Source organism: Pongo pygmaeus, chromosome 11 (genome assembly GCF_028885625.2).
Source record: "Pongo pygmaeus isolate AG05252 chromosome 11, NHGRI_mPonPyg2-v2.0_pri, whole genome shotgun sequence".
Taxonomy (NCBI): Eukaryota; Metazoa; Chordata; class Mammalia; order Primates; family Hominidae; genus Pongo; species Pongo pygmaeus.
The window spans coordinates 59,093,540-59,118,969 of NC_072384.2; the positions used below are offsets into that span (position 1 = coordinate 59,093,540).

At 36.4% G+C, this 25,430-nt stretch overlaps 2 protein-coding genes across 49 annotated transcripts in view; one reads left to right on the forward strand and one right to left on the reverse strand.

Annotated features, from left to right (window-relative positions):
• LOC134737729 (uncharacterized) overlaps positions 1–22,672 on the forward strand; it is a 52,223-nt gene extending 29,551 nt beyond the window's left edge. The window contains exons 2-3 of the mRNA XM_063648222.1: positions 20,849–21,043; positions 21,336–22,672. Of these exons, the coding sequence (XP_063504292.1) occupies positions 20,849–21,043; positions 21,336–21,528 (388 nt within the window). The 3' untranslated portion in view covers positions 21,529–22,672. The remainder of the gene's footprint in view (positions 1–20,848; positions 21,044–21,335) is intronic.
• Positions 1–25,430, reverse strand: part of BAZ2B (bromodomain adjacent to zinc finger domain 2B) — a 396,738-nt gene that overhangs the window by 281,116 nt on the left and 90,192 nt on the right. For 43 of the 48 annotated variants that reach the window (XM_054477916.2, XM_063647532.1, XM_063647507.1 and 40 more), the window contains one exon: positions 21,831–22,186. The gene's annotated coding sequence lies outside the window, so the exon portion shown is untranslated. Of the gene's footprint in view, positions 1–20,983; positions 21,155–21,830; positions 24,457–25,430 lie in introns of those variants that run through there. The other 5 variants (XM_063647503.1, XM_063647501.1, XM_063647516.1 and 2 more) reach the window with 4 other exon arrangements.

A 25,430-nucleotide genomic window follows, 5' to 3' on the forward strand; every position in this document is an offset into this window, starting at 1 on the left:
AAAAACTAAGTATTTTAGTTTTTAATCTTAAGAACCCAAGTTTACAAAAGAAAGGTAAATCTTTGGCAAATGGGGCTAATTTAATAAATTCAAATTTTAAAAATTTATGGCTTTAACCAATCGGACAAGCTAGCATTAATCCTTGAATTTTACAACATGAAACAGATAAATTCCCATGTTCAAGTAAATTGAGTCATTATTTTGACAGTTTTTTTTTTTTTTTTGACATGTAATCTTGCTTTGTTGCCCAGGATGGAGTGCAGTGGCATGATCATGGCTTGCTGCAGCCTCCGCCTCACAGGCTCCAGGGATCCTCCCAGCTCAGTCTCCCAAGCAGCTGGGACTACAGGCACATGCTAACATACCCAGTGAATTTTTTGTAGTTTTTGTAGAGACAGGGCTTCACCATATTGCCCAGGCTGGTCTCAAACTCCTAAGCTCGAGCTATTTGCCTACCTTAGCCTCCCAAAGTGCTGGGATTACAGGCCCAAGCCACCGGGCATGGCCCAACAAATTTTTATTTCAACAGTAAGTATATTTTGTAGCATGGCAGCTTGAAGATAATTTTCAAATCTTTAGGTAGCCTAAAACCTTGGACTGATATTAAATAATTATTCAATGCATAATAACTTCTAAGCAAAATACTGAAACATTGATTACTATGAATCCTTTTAAACATATACTTTTTTTTTTTTTTTTTAAACGGAGTTTTGCTCGTTGCCCAGGCTGGAGTGCAATGGCATGACCTCGGCTCACCACAACCTCTGCCTCCTGGGTTCAAGCGATTCCCCTGCCTCATCCTCCTGAGTAGCTGGGATCACAGGCATACGCCACCACACCTGGTTAATTTTGTATTTTTAGTAGAGACAGGGTTTCTCCATGTTGGTCAGGCTGGTCTCAAACTCCTGACCTCAGGTGATCTGCCCACCTCGGCCTCCCAAAATGCTGGGATTACAGGCTAAACATACACTTTTGTTTCTTGTTTTTATATACTAATGACAAGCTGTTTTAGGTCATGTTAGTGGAAATGTCCATTTTTGCCACTTTAAGAGGCGAAAAAGAGGTATGCGTGCTGTAAAAAGTGGTGTGTGTGCTCATGAATTCTACTAGTCTGCTAAAATGCTGGTATATGACACAGTTCTCAATTATTCACCTCCAACTTTTCTCTGTAAAACAGAAATTAGTCACTTCGACTAAAAGTTACAATTAATATGATTCATTGAAATCTGTTACATTACATAAGTTTAGCCTAAAGCCGCCTCTTTACATATTTTAAGTTCAGCCTAGAGGTTTCTCTGTACATTCTGAACTATATCTAACAAGTGGAGGTACTAACAGTCCATAGCCCACTCTTGTGCCAGTCACCCAGTTTTGGCAAATCAAATGTGGCCAACTGTTCCAACTGTGTTTAACTAAGGCAAATACCAAGCTGTAACCAATCCAGCTATTTCTGTACCTCACTTCTGTTTTCTGTATGTCACTTCCTTTTTCTGTCCATAAATCTTCTTCCACCACTTGGCTACGCTGGAGTCTCTGAGCCTACTCTGGCTCGGGAGGCTGCTTGATTCGTGAATTGTTCTTTGCTCAATTAAACACTTAAATAAATTTGGCTAAAGTCTTTCTTTTAACAGACTATACCAGGAGCAACAATGACACGGAATCACAGCTCGGTATGTGCATTTATTTTCAAGGAAAAGGAGTAGCATTGTCCTAAAGAAGGGATTCTTGTGCATTTTGGTCTCCTGGCCTCTTTACACTCTTAGGACTTGTTGAAGACTCCAAAAGAGTTTTTATTGTACATAGGTTGTAAGTCTTGATGTTTACCATATTGGAAATTAAGACTCAGAAATATTTTTAAGCGCTTATTTACTGTTTCATTTGAAGACAACAATGATTAATATATTGCATATTAGCAAATTTTAGTATTTTTATAAAAATGTGTGACACCACAGATCCTGTTAGAAGCATTGCCCTAAAGTTTGTTCAAGAATATAAAAGACAATGAAGGACCTAACCTTGAAAGTAAATTTGTCTTGATTTATAACAGCTAACATAGAAAAGAAGCTACCAAACATTTTATTTTTGTTTTTTCTCCATTTATTTATTTTTGTGTGTTTTTTAATTTTTTATTTCCATAGGGTATTGGGGAACAGGTGAGGTTTGGTTACATGAGTGGTGATCTGTGAGATTTTGGTGTACCCAACACCTGAGCAGTATACACTGCACACAATTTGTAATCTTTTATCCCTCAGCCCCCCTTCCCACACTTTCCCCCTGAATCCCCAAAGTCCACTGTATCATTCTTATGCCTTTGCATCCTCATATCATAGCTTAGCTCCCACTTATGAGTGAGAACATACGATGTTTGGTTTTCCATTCCTGGGTTACTTCACTTTTAATAATAGTCTCCAATCTTATCCAAGTTGCTGCAAATGCCATTAATTCATATCTTTTTCATATAATGACTTCTTTTCCTCTGGGTAGATACTCAGAAGTGGGATTGCTGGATCAAATGGTTGTTCTACTTTTAGTTCTTTAAGGAATCTCCACACTGTTTTCCATAGTGGTTGTACTAGTTTACATTCCTACCAGCAGTGTAGAAGTGTTCACTGTTCACCGCATCCATGCCAACATCTATTATTTTTTGGCTTTTTGATTATGGCCATTCTTGCATGAGTAAGGTGGTATCGCATTGTGGTTTTGATTTGCATTTCCCTGATCAATAGTGATGTCAAGCATTTTTTCATGTTTGTTGGCCACTTGTATATCTTCTTTTGAGAATTGTCTACTCATGTCCTTAGCCCACTTTTTGATGGGATTGTTTTTTTCTTGCTAATTTGAGTACTTAAAATGTTCAAAACATTTTAAATTTTAGAAAATTTCACTCAACATTGATGGACTTGTTTCCTTAGAATACTAGTTAATTCCTTCATCTTCAATGTGAAAGGCTATTCTATACCTTCTGTGTAAAGTGCCTAAATAGCAGAAATTCTGTATCCTAACAGAATAATTTTCTGTGCTTATGTTGAGTTCATTATGTCCTCGATCATCTAAAGAAACAAAAATGAATAGGTTCCTCCTCAGGTATGAAACAGGTAAGGTCTTACCTTTTTAAATTTTTTTTTTGGTGGAGTCTTGCTCCGCTGCTCAGGCTGGAGTGCAGTGACGCGATGTCAGCTCACTGCAACCTTCGCCTTCCAGGTTCAAGCGATTCTCCTGCCTCAGCATCCCAAGTAGCTGGGATTTCAGGCATGTGCCACCACACCCTCAGGTGATCTGCCCACCTTGGCCTCCCAAAGTGATGTGATTACAGGAGTGAGCCACCTCCTCCAGCCAGGTTTTCCCTTCTATGTGTATGTTTATTGTTACTTTGATTAAATAAGTAACCAAAGCTTGTTTCTCAGGCAGCCAGGACTCCATCTCAATCAAACCCCAAATACTCTAACAACTCTCTATTTGCATTCCCCCAATCAGATCCTAAATACAGAAAAATAAAACTTTCACAATACACTAAATACACTAAACTATCTTTGAGATTTCCCAGAGTGCCTCAATAAGACCACACAGACCTATTCTTTTTTTTTTTTTTTTTTTCTGAGACGGAGTCTCGCCCTGTCACCTAGGCTGGATGCAGTGGCACGATCTCCGCTCACTACAATCTCTGCCTCCCGGGTTCAAGCGATTCTCCTGCCTCAGCCTCCCAAGTAGCTGGTACTACAGGTGCCTGCCACCACGCCCAGCTCGTTTTTGTATTTTTAGTAGAGACAGGGTTTCACCATATTGGCCAGGCTGGTCTTGAACTCCTGATCTTGTGATCCACCCACCTCAGCCTCCCAAAGTGCTAGGACTACAGGTGTGAGCCACTGCGCCTGGCCGACTTATTCTTTCACCTCATAAAAAAAAGAGCTGCTGGAAAGAATTGGGTTTACTTGATATGTTACTCCCATAAGAATTGCATGGGAACAGTGTCAAATCAAAAGAGATATTTAGCTTTTCCTAGGTTAAGATTATATAGATAACATGTTATTAGTACAAATATTTCAGAAAACTTATGTTTTATAAGAAATCCCTGGGAATGTGTCAATGTCTTTACTGTCCATTATAATTTTACTCTTGGGGGAAATACTGATCAAAAACTCAAGAAATAATTATGGGCAGGTGTGGTGGCTCACACCTCTAATCCCAACACTTTGGGAAGCCCAGGTGGGTAGATTACAAGGTCAGGAGTTTGAGACCAGCCTGGCCAACATGGTGAAGCCCTGTCTCTACTAAAAACACAAAAATTAGCCAGGCACCTGTTATCCCAGCTACTCGGGAAGCTGAAGGAGAATCGCTTGAACCCGGGAAGCAGACGTTGCAGTGAGCCAAGATTGAGCCACTGCATTCCAGCCAGGGAAACAAGAGTGAGACTCTGTCACAAAAATAAATAAATAAATAAATAAAATATAGCTGTTAACTGGGTGTGGTGGCAAGAGTGGAACTCTGTCTCATAAATAAATAAATAAATAAATAAATAAAATATAGCTGTTAACTGGGTGTGGTGGCTCATGCCTGTAATTCTAGCACTTTGGGAGGCCAGGGAGGGAAGATCACTTGAGGACCAGCCTGGCCAACATGGCAAAACCCCATCTCTACTAAAAATACAAAAATTACCTGGGCTTGTTGGCACACGCTGGTAATCCCAGCTACTCAACCTATTGAGCAACTGACGTTTTACCTAAAGTGTCATATTTGAGAACAATGCTCACTTAAACAGGTACAAGTTACTTTTCAGGAACTAATGTTGACTTTACGAGCCCTCCCTGGAAAACTAGCCTGGTCCCTGTCTTACAGGGGCTCAGCCTTTTAGGTGATAAGGAAGATCACTTTCTGGCAGGCCACAAACTTAAGAAATCTGAGGGATTGCTGAGCGTGGTGGCTCAAGCCTGTAATCCCAGCACTTTGGGAGGCCGAGGCAGGCGGATTACCTGAGGCTGGGAGTTCGAGACCAGCCTGATCAACATGGAGAAACCCCATCTCTACTAAAAATACAAATTTAGCCAGGTGTGGTGGTGCATGCCTGTAATCCCAGCTACTCAGGAGGCTGAGGCAGGAGAATTGCTTGAACCTGGGAGGTGGAGGTTGCTGTGAGCTGACATTGTGCCATTGCACTCCAGCCTGGGCAACAAGAGGGAAACTCTGTCTCAAAAAAGAAAAAAGAAAAAAAGAAATCTGGGGCCTTGCGTGGTGGCTCACACCTGTAATCCCAGCAGTTTGGGAGGCCGAGGCGGGCAGATCACGAGGTCAGGAGATCGAGGCCATCCTGGCTAACACGGTGAAACCGCATCTCTACTAAAAATACAAAAAATTAGCCGGGCGTGGTAGTGGGAGCCTGTAGTCCCAGCTACTCGGGAGGCTGAGGCAGGAGAATGGCGTGAATCCGTGAGGTGGAGGTTGCAGTGAGCTCAGATCGTGCCACTGCGCTCCAGCCTCGGCAACAGAGCGAGACTCCTTCTCAAAAAAAAAAAAAAAAATAGAAAGAAAGAAATCTGAGGGATAACTGGGGGTACTATAGTAGGTAAAATCTGGTAGAATGTCCCAGGCTTGCTTTCTAGCCTGAGGAGAGGAAATATCAGTAATTTTTAAATGTCCTAGCTCAGATTCCTTAGAAAAAGTTAGAAAGTTAATTTTGTAGCTTTAGTAGTTGTACATAGTACATAGGCTCAAGGATACGCACAAGTTAACTCAAGGAAGCCTATGTCGTTAATTAATATTTTTGCACATCTATGTAAATAAGCCATACCTCATGAGACCAGCCTTTTGGGGGTGATCAGGAAAAATCTTTAAGATAATTGTTGTATGATCACATTGCTACAAAAATCTTACCAGAACCATTCCTGCCAAACAATTCAGAAACAAATATAATTCCCTAACAAATTTAGGAATATACGATTATCCATAACAATCAAGAATATACAAATTAAAATAATAATATTCCCACTGTTAAAAAAAATGAAAAAATATTCTCAACTTCCAATTGCAAGAGTACACAAAATGATACTAATTCTTCTGAGGGGGATTTTTGCAGATATGTGAAAAGAGCCTTTAAAATCTGAATAACATACATTCACATGATCTTGTCCTAAAATCCACCAAACAGGACAAAAAGGACCAAAATTAGTGTGGGAACCAGGGAAAATACCAGTACTATTTTAATAAGACTGATTCTATATGCATATGCCCTAAGAGGGCAAGGTTCACAATTTAGTAAGTAAGAGAATATTCAGAAATGTCCTAACCCATAACTTTCATAGTTGCCATTTAGAATCATGGGGGGCCTATAAAGAGAAGTTGGGGGAATCACAGATCTTGGGACACATGTTCACAGAGCAGAAAATAATCAAGCTACTTTTCTGGCCTCATCGTTTTTATTTTTCTCAACCTTTCATTAGAGTTGAGGAGACAGCTTTGAAGGTGAGGATCAAATCTGACTAAGCAGACAAAAGCTCTGACTCATCACACAAAACTCATAATCCACAGGATTACAGAGAGTCATTCTCTCCCTCCTCCCACTCACATCTTCAGGTGTTCCAAGTTCTCCTTAAAGCAGGGAAACTGCTAAAATCAAAGTTCCACCCTCACATACAGAACAACAGCAAAGATCTCAAGAGACTCAGAGAAAAAGTTCTAGGAAAAAATATATGGAAACTATACTTCCTGTTGCCTAGCTCTTCTTGCCCCTTATTCCAAATATTTAAAATGATCAACATCTATACCTGTAGCACAAATCATAAAACAAGGAACCAAAAAAACCCCTTCAACAACACTGAGGTAAACAAGCATTACCAGTTTCCCAAGCATTTAATAAAATTCAACTTCCTTTCCTGATTTTTAAAAAGTCTAAAGAATCACTTGCACCTGGGAGGTCAAGGCTGCAGTGAGCCTAGATTGTGCCACCGCACTCCAGAATGGGTGACAGAATGAGACCCTGTCTCAAAAGAAAAAAAAAAAGGCTGGGTGCGGTGGCTCACACCTGTAATCCCAGCACTTCGGGAGGCCGAGGCAGGTGGATCACAAGGTCAGGAGTTCAAGACCAGCCTGGCCAATATGGAGAAACCCCACCTCTACTAAAAATACAAAAGTTAGCCAGGTGTGATGGTGGGTGCCTATAATTCCAGCTACTAGGGAGGCTGAGGCAGGAGAATCACTTGAACCTGGGAGGCGGAGGTTGCCGTAAGCCAAGATTGTGCCATTGTACTCCAGCCTGGGTGACAGGAGTGAAACTCCGTCTCAAAATAAAAAAAAAAAAAAAAGAGATGCATGCTTGCTTAACATGATCTTTAAAAATATATATAACAAACCAAAAGGTAATATCATAAAAAAAGTTTAAACACTAGAATCATTTCCAAAGTCAGGAAAAGAGTGCCCAGTGTTACCAATACATTGCAAATAGTAGTCAGCTTAATTTCATTCTTTATACAATAAAGTTACAAATACTAAAGGTGGCAAAATTATCTGTTTGTATATGATTATATATCTAGAAAACCCTAGAAAATCAACTGAAAAATTATTAAAAACAATAAGAGTTGAGTAATTCAATCAACAGTCGGTAGGATGTTTTGGGGAAAACTGGAGTCTTCTGGAAAAAAAATAAGTTGGGAATCTAAACTTCACTTCTTTCACTTAGACTCCATCATGCATAAAGATTTCGGTTTAAAGCAAGACAAACCTAGGAGCCATAAATGAAAAAAATGATGCCCTAGTCTTCTATACCCATGTTTCTCGCTATATTGCAAACAACAATCTAGGGGTAAAAAATTCCACCATACATATCAGAAATGAGAGTAAGAAACAGGAAGAGGAAAGGAGGAAAAGGAGAACTAAAAAAGATAACCTAGCATTGGTATGCTAGAATTTGCTCATAGTGGCTCACAAGAGTCAACTGATAATTCTCGGGAATTCTTGAAATCTAGTTGTTAAAAACAATCATTATTAATTAAATTATATAAACTTACAGTCAATAAATTATAATAGGGTAATAAACATCAAACTCAAAACATCACTTCCTAATTACTTTGCATTTTATTATTTATGCTGTAGGAAGTTATTTACATCTATAGTATGGTTATGATGAAAATACTATATAATGATTGTACAACTACATTTCTCAACTTTGTTCAGTGGCATTGTTGTAGGATTGAAACAGGACATGGTGGCAGTTTTTACACAAGCAAAAGAGTAGACACTACAAATCAAGGCTCTCTTTGCCACATATACAAACCAGTTAATATTTTGCAGAATACCATAAAATATTCATATTCTTTGACCTAGCAATTCAAGCTCTAAGAATGAATCCTACAAAAATAACTTAGAATAAAAAAAGCTGAGGGATGTTTGATGATATTTCATCCCATCATATAACAACATACAGTGAGGCTAGGCATTGTGGCTCACACCTATAATCCCAACACTTTGGAAGGCTGAGGAGGGTGGACTGCTTCAGGACGGAAGTTCATGACCAGCCAGGTCAATATATTGAAACCCAATGTCTAATAAAAATACAAAAATTAGCTGGGCATGGTGGCACGTGCCTGTTGTCCCAGCTACTTGGGAGGCTGAAGCAGGGGAATTGCTTGAAACCAGGAGGCGGAGGGTGCAGTGAGCCGAGATCGCACCACTGCACTCCAGCCTAGGCAACAGAGCGAGACTCAGTCTCAAAACAAAAAAAACAAAAACAAAAAACTTAAATGTCCTAAGACTGGATAAATTATTATGCAGTCTTTTAAAATATTTAATGACAAGAGAAAATGCTCATGATATAATCCAAATAATTAAGAGCTAATAAACAACGTAGAATGCAAAAACTACATAACAACTATTTTGTAAAAATACATACATTTTAAAAATGGAAATTAAAACTTGTTTTATTTAAAATGTCGTAAGGAGGCATTTCTGTTAAAAGAAATGCTAATATTTGGAACTAGGACTCTCTGAAATTTATTTCCTCAAGCTCCAATTTCACCATTACACATTCCTACATTTTCTCTTTCCCTCTAGTTACAATGAAAGAGTATCCCTCGTTCTAGTTCATGATAATCAGTCTAACATGGGTCTGGAACCCATTTCTTCCCATTTCTTACAGAATCTCTGAATTATATCCTCTGCCCCCGTATCTTCATTCACCCTGTTTAAAAAAAAAAAAAAATTATCTTCCTATATTTCCTTCCCAGAAACTACCCAATTTCTTTTCCTCCTCCCTACAAAAAAAACAAAAAACAAAACCCCAAAACTATTTAAACATGTTTCCATTTCTATAGCTTTAATCCAAACCACTCCACTGAAACTATTAATGCCAAGGTCACTAATGTCCTTGTCACTTAATCCAGTGGATTATTTTAGTTCTTTCTTAGGTAATACCACAGACGCATTTCACTCTATGGCCACTCCTGTCATTTTCATCTTTTGCAGGAATAGGTTCATGACATTAACCTGCTGTTTCATTAATGAACACTTTCATTTCAGTAAATATTTCATTTCAACATAAAACAAACTAATAATGCATATAGTAGCCTGTGAATAATAGAACTTTGAACATTTGAAATTTTTATCTTAATGCTTTTCTGTATTTTTTAAAACTTTTATTAATATTTTATAGTGAAGAAATACACTTTTAATTTTAAAGAAGAAAAGTCAAAGGACAATGAATATGATTAACTGTAAGAAGGAATAAGTAACTGGCAAGTTGTACAGCTGCATATACCCTTTTAACATAAAGAGGCAAATGACACAAATATGATATGGGAATTTATTTTTTTTAACTCCAAGTTATATTCTCAAATAGTTTTTTTCCCTTTCTTATATATGTATTTTATATTTTATTTTATTTTTAGAGGTAGGAGTCTTACTGTGTTGCTCTGGCTGGTCTCACACTCCTGGCCTCCAGCGATGTTCCCACCTCAGCCTCCCGAGTAGCTGGGATTACAGGTGTGAATCACCATGCCCAGCTATTTTTAATTGACACATTAATAATTGTAGAGTACAATATTTTGTAGAGTACAATATTTTGATACTCAAATAGTTTTAATTTAGGCATCTAAAATGTAATAGAATTACTTACCAGTATGATAAGCCTGCCTTATCAAAGAAGCATAGTTTGAATACTCTCAATATATTTAATAAAATTAGTATTTTTTCGAAAGATTCCTGTCACAAGAGGTTGAAACAAAATTACAACCAAAACATGACAATGCTTTAAAAAACTGACCTTTAGTTATCTAGCTCAACATTCCTTATAATAGAAATTTTAGAGAATACAATATAATATGAAAATACGGTATAGATAAATGTTGATGGGAAGTTGGGCCTTAACACAGGCATAAAAGGACAGTTTTACTAGCAGACAGGAATGCAGAATCATTAAATGCCAAAAAATTAAAAATATGAGAAATAACTATAAAAAGTTTGGTGAGGAGGGCATTTTTCAGCTTAAAAGTAGGAAAATTAATGTTAAATCTAAAGAACTGACAAGTTAATATACTTTGTGTGTGTGTGCGCTAGGAGAGAGAGAGAGAGACAGGATCACACTCTGTTACCCAGGCTGGAGTATGTGCGTGCGTGGGAGAGAGAAAGAGAGAGAGACAGAGACAGGATCTCACTCTGTTACACAGGCTGTAGTGCAATAATAGCTCAATGCAGCCTCGAGCTCCTGGGTTCGAGCAATCCTTCCACTTCAGCCTCCCAAGTAGCCAGGACTATGGGTGCATGCCACCACACCCAGCTGATCTTTTTTTCTTAATTTTGTGTAGAGACCAAGATCTTGCTATGTTGACCAGTCTGATCTTAAACACCTAGCCTCAAGTGATCCTCCCATTTTGGCCTCCCAAAGTGCTGGGATTACAGGTGTGAGGCACTGCGCCTGGCTTGATAAGTGATTTTTATTTATTTCCATGGGTAGCTGTAGGATTATTTTTAGCTCACTTTTAAAGTGCTGACATTATAAATATAGAAACAAACATGTATTTTTACCCATGTACATGTAATTAATTTAGTTGGTACCTGCAATATATTAAATGCTACTTGGAACAAATGAAATATTTGCAAAAATAATCTATTTCACAAAAGGTGGCTCATATTAAAATGCAAAAGGTCAAATTCAAGGTACTATGTCATAGAACACTTCATTATAAAAAAAACAGCTGGGCCCAGTGGTGCATGCCTGTAGTCCCAGCTACTCAGGAGGCTAAGACGGGAGGATCTCTTGTGCCCAGTTCAGTCCAGTCTGGGCAACAGAGCAAGACCCTGTCTCTAAAAAATTAATAATAATAAAAATTTAAAAACAGTAAACTTCTGGTCACATTCAATTTAGCTTTTCTGCCCGGGCATGCCTTATTCCTACCTTCCCATTTCACACACAGTACGAAAACATTTTCACGTTCTTTAAAACAATTCTTCTCTTTTGTGAGTTTTGGCAAGTATACCTACAAACAGGCTTTCTGCAGCGGGAAGGGCAAAGAGAGCTTTTATCTAACTGTCTAAAGTGATTACATGTTCTCTTCCTGGACCAAGTGTTTACTATTCACACTGCCCTTCCCTAACCCTTCAACTTTTTACTTCAAATCCCCAAGGCATGATTACAGATAAGAGTTATTTTCCCAACAAGCTGCAAAAAATATTAATGACAAGGCAGAGAAATTTAATGCTAAAATACTTACACTACTATGGACAAAATCTTGATATGTTCCAAAAGGACTTGATTACATAACAATGCTCCACTCTCACTGCATTTAGAAACCTTATTTAAAATTGTGTCCTTTTTTGTTGTTTCTGCCCAAACCCTAAGAACACTTAACTTTGGCTCCAAAGTAACCCCTCTTTTAAAATAAAGAGATTTGACCCACACCTCTGTCAGTTAATGTTGTCTTGCAGAGCCTGTTTTTTTCAGCATGCTGCACTAACAACCCAGAAACGAAGAAAAGGTCATTTTGTTACTTATACACGGCTCCTGATTTTTTCAAATGTTGAAGATAGGTTTTGGTGCTTCCTATGTCATTACAATGGTTTATGTCAACAGTAATACATTACCCAAAGATCAGAAGCATGTTTCAACAACCATGTCATCATAGAAACCAGAAAAGATAGTAAGTATGGCTTTGAACTAAACTTAGACACTAGATAACCTTTTATTTCCACTGTTTTCCATCTTTAATTTACCACAAAACTTATCCTTGTACAAGATAAAAATGGTTACTTAAAAGTTTTAAGGTTTTCTTATGACAAATCTCTTGCAAGTAAATGTTCATCACAATACTGCAAATAAAACACATTTCATTAATATGCAATAATAATAAATTTCATTATTATTATGATGTAGTAATAATGAAGTTAGGAAAAGACTAACTACTAAAATTTATTGTCCTTGGCCAAGACATTATGTAAAAGATCTTTCATACATTTGTGTTTTAAAAATTTTTTAAATCTTTCCTTTTTCATACTTTTTTAGTGGGATTTCTATTTTTTTTTTTTTTTTTTTTTGAGACGGAGTCTCACTCTGTCACCCAAGCTGGAGTGCAGTGGTACTATCTCAGCTCACTGCAACCTCCACCTCAAAAAAAAATAATTTTTATATTTTTAGTAGAGACAGGGTTTCACCATGTTGGCCAGGCTGGTCTCAAACTCCTGGCCTCAAGTGATCTGCCTGTCTCGGCCTCCCAAAGTGCTGGGATTACAGGCATGAGCCACCGCGCCTGGCCCTCCTTTTTGTCCTTATGGATATGCCTGTTACTGGCAGTCCAGCAGTCTGCTTGTCTTCTGCATTCATCCGAAGGAACTAAAAGAAGTAAAAGTGTTTTTGGAGCCAGAGCCAGAGAAAAGGGATACACATATATCACCCTCTGCTGTCTACTCAATGTTCTTAGCAGGGGGGATCATGCATTAGGTTTCCAGAAAAACTGTTCACAAAAGCATAAGAAAAGAACCAAGGAAAAGGGAGGGGTTCTGGTTAATCTCAAAACAGAAGATTTGAATACCTCTAACCAGAAAGGGCAGTTTTGTCAGATTTAACCCGGCCTCCACAAATAAGCCTATCATTGAAGTGGAGGATTTGAAACTGATTAACCCATCTTCTCCAGAAAAAGCCAAGCAGTCAATTTTGAAAGCAATGGAGGAAAGGAAGGATCCCATGACATTTTCTTTTCCTTCTAGTGGAAGAGGTATGGGTTGGGGTGACCTTGAAAAGGCAGAACCATCCCAGATGTCAAATGGACTGGCTCTAATATAGAGCTCTAGCTCTATATTTGTTCTGTAATAGGCTTATGCAGTCCTTCTTTTCTTGGATCTTTTCTTCCTGATCTGTGAATATTCAAAATTTAATTGTTCTTGATCTAGTTCAATGCTGCCTAAATCGAAGGGCCTTTTCTAATTATTCCAATGAGAAGTCATCTCTCTCCTACTATGAACTTCCATAAATTGTTATCCATAGCTCTCCCAGAGCATGCTTGGAGATAGCATTCAATAAAAGCTTAAAGAATGAAGGTAGATGCCTCCTCCTTTTCCTATTATTAATACTAGAATAATACAAGTGTATCAAATATGTGCAGTTCTCCTGTGGTGGATGTCACTGAGTCACTTTTTCAAACAACGTCTAAATTTTTGTTTTGCTGGGTTACTAATACAGTATAGAAAAATTCAGTCAGGCCAGGCGTGGTGGCTCATGCCTATAATCCCAGCACTTTGAGAGGCCAAGGTGCGCAGATTGTTTGAGTCCAGGAGTTCAAGAGTAACCTGGGAAACATGCTAAAACCCCATCTCTACAAAAATACAAAAATTAGCCAGGCATGGCGGCATAAGCCTGTAGTCCCAGCTACTTGGGGGACTGAGGTGGTGGGGATCACTTGAGCTCAGGAGGTTGAGGCTGCAGTAAACTGGGATCGTGCCACTGCACTCTAGCCTGGACAACAGAGTGAGACCCTGTCTCCAAAAAAATAAAAAGTAAAAATAAAAATTCAGTCCATTAACTCACCCTTCTTTTCTAAATATAATTATGTAATGAGAACCAGAAAAGGCAGACAAATAAAATCCCAAACCTTCATTTTAGTCAAAAACTAAGAACCCCTCTTCATCAAGAAGTGGGGAAGGCAGGGAAAACCAGATTTGTTTGAATTTTCCTTCCTTTATTCTGTGATGAGATGCTAAAGAGCAGAGAAATAAATGAAAGGACAATAGTCAAAAGGGAGTGAAGAAGACATAAAATAATTTACAAAATGCCTGATATAATCTCAAATAATGGAAAGTTAACTAATTATAGTTATGATCCTATGCAACTCAAAACTAAAACATAATGCATCATCCTTTAATAACCTTTGGATTTATTGTTTAAAAAAAAGTACAGCCTACTATCAGCTAGATTAAATTTGGCCATATATTCTGTTATATTACGAACCTATCCAGCCATTTGTGAAGCCAAGAAAGAGTAAAATGCACTCTTAGGACTGGTACTCAACCTTGAAGTGCTGAGAGCTACTTCATCATTTAATGTGGGGACAAACACATACATGCACATGTGAGCCTAACACCATGTGTGGAAACGCATCATTGTAAATCACTCAGGTATTCACTTATTTTAATATACACAAATCAAAGCACAGCTCCCTGTGATTCCTAAAAGGAGAGCTGAAATAGCATCTAACATTTTCTCCTCCCACCCTTCTCACTAAAAGCTTGAGATACAAAGGTGTTCTCCTCTTTCCTTACAGTTATTACTGACAACATGCAGGAAACTATTATAGCTGGCCTAACTTACCAATATCACCTAAATACTGTAAGAGCATACCTGTGCTTAATATTCCAGAAGTGACTCAAAAAGCAAAAGAGACTCCTTATTAGATTCCTTCTAAAAAACTAGAGTAACTCTATAGTTTTAGGATTAGCATTATTCTAATCCAGTTATAAAGTCATGCCAATTTTCTCTTCTGTCTTGCTTTACACCACCACTCATAAGCTAAAAGTATTATACTACTTTTCTACATATTAGATGACATTGTTTTAGACTAATTAATCACAATCTACTGTTAATGTTGTTTCCCAAAACTATGTATAACTAGTAAAATATTATTACCAATATTTTCAAATCAAGGATAATTCTGTTATTGATCTATGGACAAAATCACAAAACACATATTCCAAAAATTACAATAGGTGTATAATCTAGGTTTGTTTGGTTGATTCTGGCAGTGAATAACTATATGACAGGTAAGACATGACCTTTTACACTTGTTTCCTTCAAAGCTTCTTCATTTTATTCAGCATTAAGTTTAAATATTTAAAATTGAACCTGTTCTGTGTTGCAAACACAGCTAAAATGAAGAGCTTCTGCAGCAGCAGTGACCAGATTTTAAATGCAGGTAGATCAATTAAAAAAAAAAAAAAAAAAAAAAATCACCAAGCACAGGCTCCATGTGAGTGGAATGGTTTATAATAGCTTGCAAATGACTATGTGCTTGCTGTAACCAGCTGTTCTTAAATTATGAATATGCAACCAATTCATGTTAAGGCCAAATCCCAGCACTATTTTTACAGAGAAATCCCAGTAGTTTTGCTTGTTCTACATGTTAGCTCTGTTAAGGATACAAATAGCAGTAAGCTTCTGAACAAATAGGACCGAACTATTGGCATTTCATGCACTAGGTCCATTATCACAGCAGGCAATGTCAATCATTGGTACATTCCTGTAACAGCTCAGGCAATATGACAATGATCTCGTAGGAAAAAAAATCAAAATCTCTGCAGCATACTCAAAGTCCTTCTGACAACCTAATGCTTTCTTACTACAGCCAATCAGATTGTCAGACCTGACCTACTAGAAGACTTTCACCAAGCTTGAAACATTTAAAAACATCAATCATAAAAACAAAGACAGGACACTGAATTATACAGTATTAACCCCTAGGGTTTGCATACAAAGACCTTAGATTTATTTATGTCCTAGCGAGTTAAGAGCTTCAGTACACCGTTCTTTACACCAAACTGACTGCCAATTTGATGAACCTCTCTGCCCTCAGCAGGAGTGCACCGTCTTTGATTAATGAGTGCATGTTTGTGGAAAAGTGTTAAGAGGAGAAAACAGGAAAAAACACACAATTATGTCTACACATAGCTGAAGTACCAATGCAAGAATTATCTTCAAACCAAACGCTCCTTTTTCTTATATACCATGCACACATGTGCACAACACAAAATTAGTAAAGGTTCTTATCTATGTTGCCGTCATTATTATTGTCCCCAATATGCAATAGTTTTTATTTGAATGAAAGACATTCAAAAGCCAAAGTACAAGTTGAATTTTATAAATTATAAAAACTATTTTTAAAGCATTATCTTTTAAAACAAATTGAAATACTCTTACCTTATATAGTAAAAATTTAAGTATGCGGAATAAAAACTATATTTTCACCTCATATTCTTATAAAACCCTATTAATGTTAAAAACTCAATGTTTAACTGTAAATATCCATACGTTTAAATATTTTACATTTCAAACTCTATTATGACTGCCACAAATCAAACAGCACTCAAAATACATTTAAAAGTCATATATATTCATTTACTTTTCCTGTTTTCAATAAAGATGTGGCCAATATTTTATAACTCAATATGCAGTTGAAAATGAATTAAATATATTTATTACCCATAATTTCATACTTAACACGGTCAACAGAAAAACCTGTAAATCAAAGTTTGAACTTTTAAAATGACCTTTCTATTGAGAATTACCTTCCTTTAAGAAATCTGATGCCTGAAAATTCCTACTTAAACTACAGCATGTTTATGTGTAGTACAATTAAGACTATATTATCTCTAAAAATAAACTAAGCATCAGGAGTCCTTTAAAAAAAAGTTCACATTTCATACACAATTCAATGTTCCATAATTTGATTTATATGAATATCTACCTCAACAAAAATATGTTATGAGTAAATACATTTCTTAAATATTGAGTCATAGTCAAAGGTAACAGAATGATTTTCTTTTTAAGGAGTTGTATGGCTACTATGTAAAAAGGGTTGAGAAAGCATAATGTCTGAATATAAATCTTAGCTTTAGTCAGTAATGTATAACCTATTTAAAAGGAAAGGGTCTCTATAAACTTATGATTTCAGGAAATCATAATTCTGGAATCAATGGCATAAGTGTTAAAAATTTATATTGTAGAGGAAGTTTTGAGCAAATTATATATTCTAATCAATTTCATATTTTAAGTATTTATTTTTGTAATGGCAAATTATTTTAAGTGTTACAAATTTTATGCTCTTTGAAGAATTATTTAAATGCCTAATACACCTAAAGACGTACAAATTAAAAGTCAATAAATATTGGGACTAGAAAAATTCTCTTAACACAGTAATAAATAAACTATATTATATCCTTAAATCTTATTTACATGAATTTTTTTTAATGGGTTTTTCTGTGTTGGGATTATCACTTTTCATTCTTCCTCTTTTCTCCCTCCCATTTCCTCTACCACCAAAAAACACCATGCAAATAATCAGAAAAAGTAGAATATATGTAGGCACCAATGGGATGACACCATTTTAGTATCACATATTTAGTATGACACCATTTTAGTATCACATATTTAGTATCACACATTTTAGTATGATAGCTGAAACTATCAATAAAAGCTATAACAATAAAAATATAATTTCAATTTTTAAAAATCATTAAATGTCTACTAGTAAGATATTTTAGATCATAGTTTGTATGAATTTTTAAATAACATTTTAACCTCATTATAAAGAAAAATTAAATACAAAACTGCCTCTTTCCCCAATAATTATTTCTTTTCTTTTCTGATTAGTTCCTACAACAAAAGTTTAAAGAAACAGCCAAATGGATTAACATTTATTAAATAAGGCAACAGTATTTTTAAAACTTCATGGTACAAAATACTTAATTTTATGTAACCAAAAAAACTCTTAAAATACCTAACTAGGTAACTTAATTAATCCCCCAGGAAATCAAGTATATTAATAATCACTAAAACTTGATGACATAATTCCTCTTAAGGGTCAAAATCACCATATTACTTTGTGCTAAATCATATTTCTTCTTTTGGTAGTTCTACTCAGAAACTACAACTTAAAATCCCTTCTCTGAGAAACCTTTAAACCTAAAAGTAATCAAGTTCCAAAATATACTTTCACTAATTCAAGGAAATAAGACAGAAATCCTGAACTTTCATGCAACTGTGATATCCTACATCTTGTATAGTAACACAAAAGTAGCAACAAAGACATTAACAATTGCAGTTCAAGCTGGGAATGACTGTTCTGTTTCAATTCAACGACACCACTAATGGCTTCTTAGCAGCTCCATGAAATCAACCAGCTGTCAAGTTGATGCATCAGAAGGAACAGTTATGCACTCCCATAAGAAAAAGCAACACATCAGGATGTTTGGCAAAACATCTGCTCCTTTACACTGCAGTTCTATAATAAACATGCAAACAAAGAAATGGGAGAAAGGGCAACAGAATTAAAATTCTAAGGTTTCCATTACAGTCTTATGTGCATTTTAAATGAATGGCTTATAAAAAATAAAAACAAATTTCTACCAAGTTGAATACTTTAAGCTATTCCAAATTTTTTGAAAATGCTAAATATAATTATTCAGAGACTCTTCTAGAAAGAAAAAAACTGTATAAGAATCCATCTATTCTAAAAATTCTAAATAAACAATATTCAAGTAAAATCAGTATCATAATGTACAAAACTCAAAAATTAAAACTAAAATATATCCTTCCTTCATTTAATAAGTATTTCATAAATGATGCCAGCAGTATTCCAATAAATGCATTTCCAAGACTGAAGAGTTTAGAAGTTATTTTTTCATTAGTGTTTGTAAGAGTAAATTGTACTACAATTCGGCACTAGTTTAACATGTGAGAACAGTGAAGCTACTATTATCTGGATTTTAAAATATGTACCCATTCCTATTTCTCTCCAACCATTATAAGAACACAATATTAAGTTCTCATAAATAACTTTGTATTTTTAAAGCATACAATCTGATTTCCTAAAAAAAAAAAAAAAAAGACTCTTCATCATCATCGTAGGCTTAAAATAATTTTAAATTCAACCACTTGTTTCAAATACTTGTAAAAATTACTTTTTTCTATCCGAACCATACGAGTGTCTTAATGTTGTCCAAATTACTGATTATGCAGCAGAGTGACAATAATATGTACAGTGTTTACAATAGGTGTGAGACATCAAATGTACTTAACTACCATTTTCTTAAACTGCTTATCCTCTGTTGCTTGCCATTTATAATCTGCCAAATCTTCTAGTCCTTTGTTGCATGTATAATTTAGAACCATCTGTTCTATGTGCTTTTAACTATTTAAACATTTTTCACCTACCTACAATTCACATAAATGGCAGACATTCAACTCAGTCAAGCTTTCTATATAGCATATTACATGAAGCAAATTCCTGGATAAATAGATAACACCAAAGAAGACTGCTACAGAAATAAAAACATATCATATAGAACATAAATTTCTGTGTGTTAGACAAACCTTTTCAATGTATTCAGAATTGTTTCTATTAGCTTTTTTTAAGTTAATTGTAGTCAGTGTTTTTCCCTCAACCCAGAAGACAAAGAGAATGCAAATTAAATACAGACAGTTTCATGTCCTTGTTAGAAGAGATGTAAATATGCTGACTGAAAATGACTACAGGAGACAGAATTCCACTTTCCCATTCAATTTACAGTGCCTCTTATTTATATACTAGTCAGTGTATCATTAAGTTTGGTCATGTGACCAAACCAACTTTTGTGAGGCGAAAAACTATGTTAGACAAGCAAATTAAAACAGTGCTAGTTTTTGTTTATCTGTTCATAATGGCTGACAAAGAGTTTATAGCTAGCGATTATAAAATAACTTTTAAAATCAATTCTGCCTCTTAAATACTCAACAATTGTTTGACTTAATATCTGCTACTAAATTTTAAAGTATCCATTACCTTAAGGTATTTTCCATAGTCATTTCTTTTCAAAATGTAAATAAATAATAGAAAAAGAAAACCCCAGAATATTCTATTGTAAATGGGGAGCCAGATAATCTAAAATAACCATACATAAATATTAACCAAGCTAATTTTCAAAAAATCCATAGGGGAGAGTGGAGCAAATAAGAAAGGGAATATACTGACTACAGATAACAGTTGAAACCTTTAAATTAAAAAAAAAAGTACACAAAAACTAGATAAATAACAAATGACGCACAAAAGTTTTTTACCATTTTTTTGCACATAATCTTCCACCTGTTACCAAAACATACAATACGCAGACTTCGTATACTCATTTTGAGAGCAAAACACAAAAATAAGCCACACAACTTATCAGTAACCTGTAAGTTACACAATCCTATAAAACAGGAGAAAAATTAAGCAAAAAATTTACTCTTGGGAAAATTTCTTCATAAAGTTTACATGACGTCACTGGGCCCCCTGAACATTCCCTAAACTTTGAGCCTCATCCAGACACACTTCCTAATGCTTCTTTCCTTTCCTCAAAAATAAAAAAGAGAGAGACTTGGGAATAAAATTGCCCAAGATGGCGAAACGCTTGTTGTTTAGAGGGCAGGAAAAAAAATGGAGGATATTGTAATATACACAAAGGGATAAATTTCAACAACTCGGCCAAGGACTGCAGCTGCTTCCCTCTTTATAAGGAAGCAACAGACAAAAGATAAATACACAGGGAGAAAGAAAAGAGAAAATCTCCCAAACAACAGAGCCAGCTCTGACTCTTCAAACACTTCCTTCCCCTTCCCAAATCCCAATTCTGGGGTTCGTGAAACTACTTAAAGGGGAGGGAGCCGCGAAAGAGAACGGCGGCGGGGGGGAGGGGTAGCGACAAGAAGATTAAGAGGGAAGCAGAGGAGTTGGGAGCTGGCGGTCGTTCCCAGGGAAGAACTGCTAAAACATGAGACCAAGGCACAGACCTTACTGTATGAGAAGCAATGCTCCTCAAACCTTCTGCGTGCTGACATAGACCTTCCCAGGTATCCAGATCTTTTCCCAATCCCACCTTCCCCACCCCCACCCCCCCTCATCTTCAGTAAACTCAGAGCCTCCAGCTACACACCGGAGAGCTAAGGCCCAAGCCGGGGAGTGGGGGTGGCAGACGCAGCTCGTCAGTCCGACAGGGAAGAGGGGGCGGAGGCAAAAAAGGGCAGCAGGAGGCGGACGGGGGTGGGGGGTGATCCAGAAACTACCCCAGCAGGGAGTGGGGGAGCAGCGGATATTCCGGGGTAGGAACGGCCATCGCAACGCTGACAGAGGTTGTTTTTTAAGAAGCAAAACTGTTGGCGGCGACCTGAGCGCTGGAAGCCGAAGGGGAAGAGGAAGGAGACGCGAAGCCAGGGCGGCCGGCACAAAGGCGGCGGACTCGCGGCGGCAGCGCCTGCCCGGCCGGGAGCACAGCCCGCGGCCCTACTCCAGCGAAGTCCCGCACCGGCTTCTAGGAATAAAGTTTACGTTCTCCTGAGGCTGCACCCCCCACCTCCCACCCAGGACGGCACATCTCCGTGTCCTCCTCCCCCAAACTCCACTCGGGACCCCGAGAACCACCCCAGCCTTCCGGCCACCACAACAAAGAGCCGCACCGACCGGCGAGGGTAAACAGCGGCGGAGGGCTAGAGGGCGGCGGGGCGAGCGCCTCCACGCAGCAACTCCAGAGTCCCCCGCTTGCCCGAGCGCAGTTTCTCCGCTGCTGTTTCCACCGGCTTTGTAACACTGGGAATTTACATCCTCACCCGCACCCCTCACGCCCGAGGATTTTAAACTCACCTTTACTTTCGAACTGAGAGTTGCGGTAGATGAGATTTTTGCCTTTTCCCCAGATGGTTGAAGGTTAAGATTTTTGGAAACCCCACCACCTCCTTATTTCTATTATTATTTCTGCAAGAAAAGTATAAAGAGAGTTGTAGTGGAGGTGAGATTTGTGATCGGGAAAGCCTTCGACTCCCTCCTTCTCCGTCTTCCGCCTCTCTCTGATTAGTTCCTATCCAGCAGCAGATTGAAGCAGGAGATGATTCTTCTCAAGGTTTGTTCAGCAGCTTCACTTCTAGGCGAAGGCTTCATGAACCAAGTGACGTCAACCAACAAGGCTTCTCTCTGTCTCCTCTCTCTAACAATGAAAGTTGCTGTTAACAAGGGAAAAAAAGAGAGAGAATTGTTTATACCATTTCAGTTCCAATAATAAATGACCTATCAGCTCCTAAAGGAGCCAAGGGAGGGGGTCGCTTCTTCTTTCCAAGAATACTGTAGCTTTGAGTTTGCACCGTTCCTTGTCCCAGGAAAAAGTTAAGAAACTTAAAATGTTTTGTTTTGCTTTTAAAGAAGACAGGAGAGAAAACGGGATTTAAAACTTAGTTTTTAAAAAACAAAAGCTACAGAGTAGGGAGCATAGGTCAACCATCTCCACCTAAACTTTTTTTGTTCCTAAACTCAGAATTCTACAACCCAACTAAATTAATATGCCGAGATTTTGCGGATGTTAAAACTCAAAAAAAGCAGGATGCAAGATGGTCCCGGGGTAAAATTCTACTGCCTTTCCACGGACAAGTTAAACTGGCTGTAATGTTTATGCACTAAGTTAAAATAAAATTTAAATAAAAGACGTTAAAATAGTCGTTTTAAAGTTATATGCACACACTGTAAAAGGTAATCTCGATAGCTTTTTTTCCAGTTTCTGAGAGGTTAGAAAAATGCATAGCAAATTGTAGGCACTGAACTTATGAGTAAGACTGGTAGCCTTTGCTCCTTTAAACTACATATGCAGTCATATGCTATGTGTCTACCCCCAGAATCTCTTCCAACTTTGTTTTTACCCTTCCACTCCCCCAACCCCAATTCCCAAATCCTGCAACCAATCAAGTTAAACTAAAGATACAATACGCCCCATTCCCTCCCGCACCCCACCCTATAGATTCCTAAAAACAATTTTTTTAAAAGCCTTAATCTTGATAACACTTTATTAGCCAAGAAGATACATATTTTTTTTTTTAGAAGTTCGTTGAGGTACCGTTTTTTCCCTCCAGAACACAAGAAAGTCTCAAAGTTCATATAATTAAAAATTGCATAATTTAATTTTCAGGATGAAGAGTAAGTAAAAATTAAGCTATCGGAGAATAATCTGATCATCTATGTATATTTTATACATATGTGGATAAATGTATCTTAAAAGATGCTATTGTTTTATGTTTCCTCTTCAGCCACTGGCTGTGATTTTAATTGTGCTGGAGGATCTTCATTAGTATTAACACATGGGGAGATTTCACAAAGCTGCTTCATTAGGAAAAAAAAAAGCTTGGCAGACTCGGTCTTTTTGCATGCACTGAGAATGTCAGCCTTACCTCGGTCATTTGTAACATAATAAGTGCAAGTACAATGATTGCAATGCAGGAGCACTGGGGGAAGGGCAGAAATACTGCCTGTCTAATAGGGATATCTGAAAAGAAGGCTGCTCATTACAGAGTAAAATGTATGCTAAAAATTAGTGAAGATGATGTCTCAGGAGACTGATGCTAAATAAATTAATGTGCTGATATGTTTTTAATTATTATTTTTGTAGTAGTTTATTTCATTCTCAGGATTCACATTGAGCAGCAAAGCTGTGCTAGCACTTATTGATTTTTTTTCCCTGCCACATTCCCGGAATACAGATTTTAATCATTTCACTACACCACACTCAGTAATTTCATTAAAAACTGGAATCTTCCATCCCCAGAAAAGCATTTAATTTCAATGACATACAATTTCTCTTTTAGCAGCAAACTGTCTCTACAGAAAAAACTGGCCTAAGGTTCAAATGCATAATTTAATCCTGAGTTTTCCATGGTCTGCATTCCTTTCAAGCTATAATTTGAGTAACTACCTAATAACTGTAATAAGGACAATAATTTCCTTATAATATATTATTAACTCATATTTAATTAACTCAGAGGCCAAGCTCTGTACATGTATGACTGGGTCAACAGTTCTATAATCTCAAAATTTACTAATAATGTTCCAGAAGAAAAATATAGATTAAAATATAAGTATGAATGCACTTAGTATCTAAGACTTCTATCCCAAGTCACATACAAAAAAGTTAATGCATTGTTCTATAATGGTGGTCATTAAATAAATAATCTTTTTAAGTATGTGGAACTAAAAAATGGAATTCACTGACATTTCTATGCGTAAAGTATTGAATATTAATATTTTAACAATCTGTTACTGACACTTTACCTAATCATTAGCATTACTGTTAAAAATATTTAATTTTGAAAAGATAAGGAAAAAGTGCTAGATTCAAGTTATCTTGATTTTCATAAAGAATTCTCCCAAAATATACCTCGCTTGAAATAAAGTTAAGTGGTACACTGTAACTTGAATAATTAAGAATACATCCTTTGCTTAAATACTTCAAACAATATACTGCAAAGCATGGTTCAATTTTTGGTTCCAATAATATTTTGAAATATTGGGATTGCAGATGCCACACTGGTTTCCCAAACAATGGTTTCATAAGGATATGTAATTTACATTGCCTGGATTTTAGAAAAGAAACCTGTGGAAAAATATAATTTAAAGTAATAAAATTCATTAATTTAAATTGTGGAAATATGTCTAATCAACAGAAAAAGCAGAATATATGTAATGAAAGTGATTAGCTACTATATAAAAACTCCAGTCATTCCCCTGAGTAATTTTAGAATCATAATTCAAAAATTTTTATAAGAATATGTATATGCAATTTCAAGCTGGAGCCACATACAACCCAAAGTTGTCTTTTACTTGATTGTACAAGGAAGTAACTTATAACAAAATACATCTTATCATCATCAAAAGGTTGGAAAAAAGAAGAAAAGGGGTGGCAGTGAAAACCTTGATTTTAATGTCTTCTAAAAACATTTTAAAATATGTTTTTATTATGAAGGGCTCGTTATATACTTCAGGAAATATGTGACATTCTCAATGGTGAAGTTATATGGAAATCAATAATTAACAAAATAGTTGGTAAATGAAAGACTGACATAGGTATCTCAAATTCATAAATATATTTCTCTATTTCAATAAAACTCAATAATAAAAACTTTAATTTTATATTAAAATATATATTTAAAATTATTTAATGTTATTTGGTAATTCAGATATACAAATTAAAATTATTCAATTTAATCTGTACTTCTAAACTGATTCTTCTTAAAAAAAAAAAGATTTCCTAGAAATTTTAAACTGGATTACTCCAAGTATTTGATACCTTCTTACTAAGAAATTGTGCTTAAATTATTTTTAAAATATGATTCCTTCCCTTTTTCATGTTATCATACTTGATCATTTCAGAGATTATAACATAATCATACAGTTGAGGGGGAAACCTTCAGATAAAATAATTGCTAT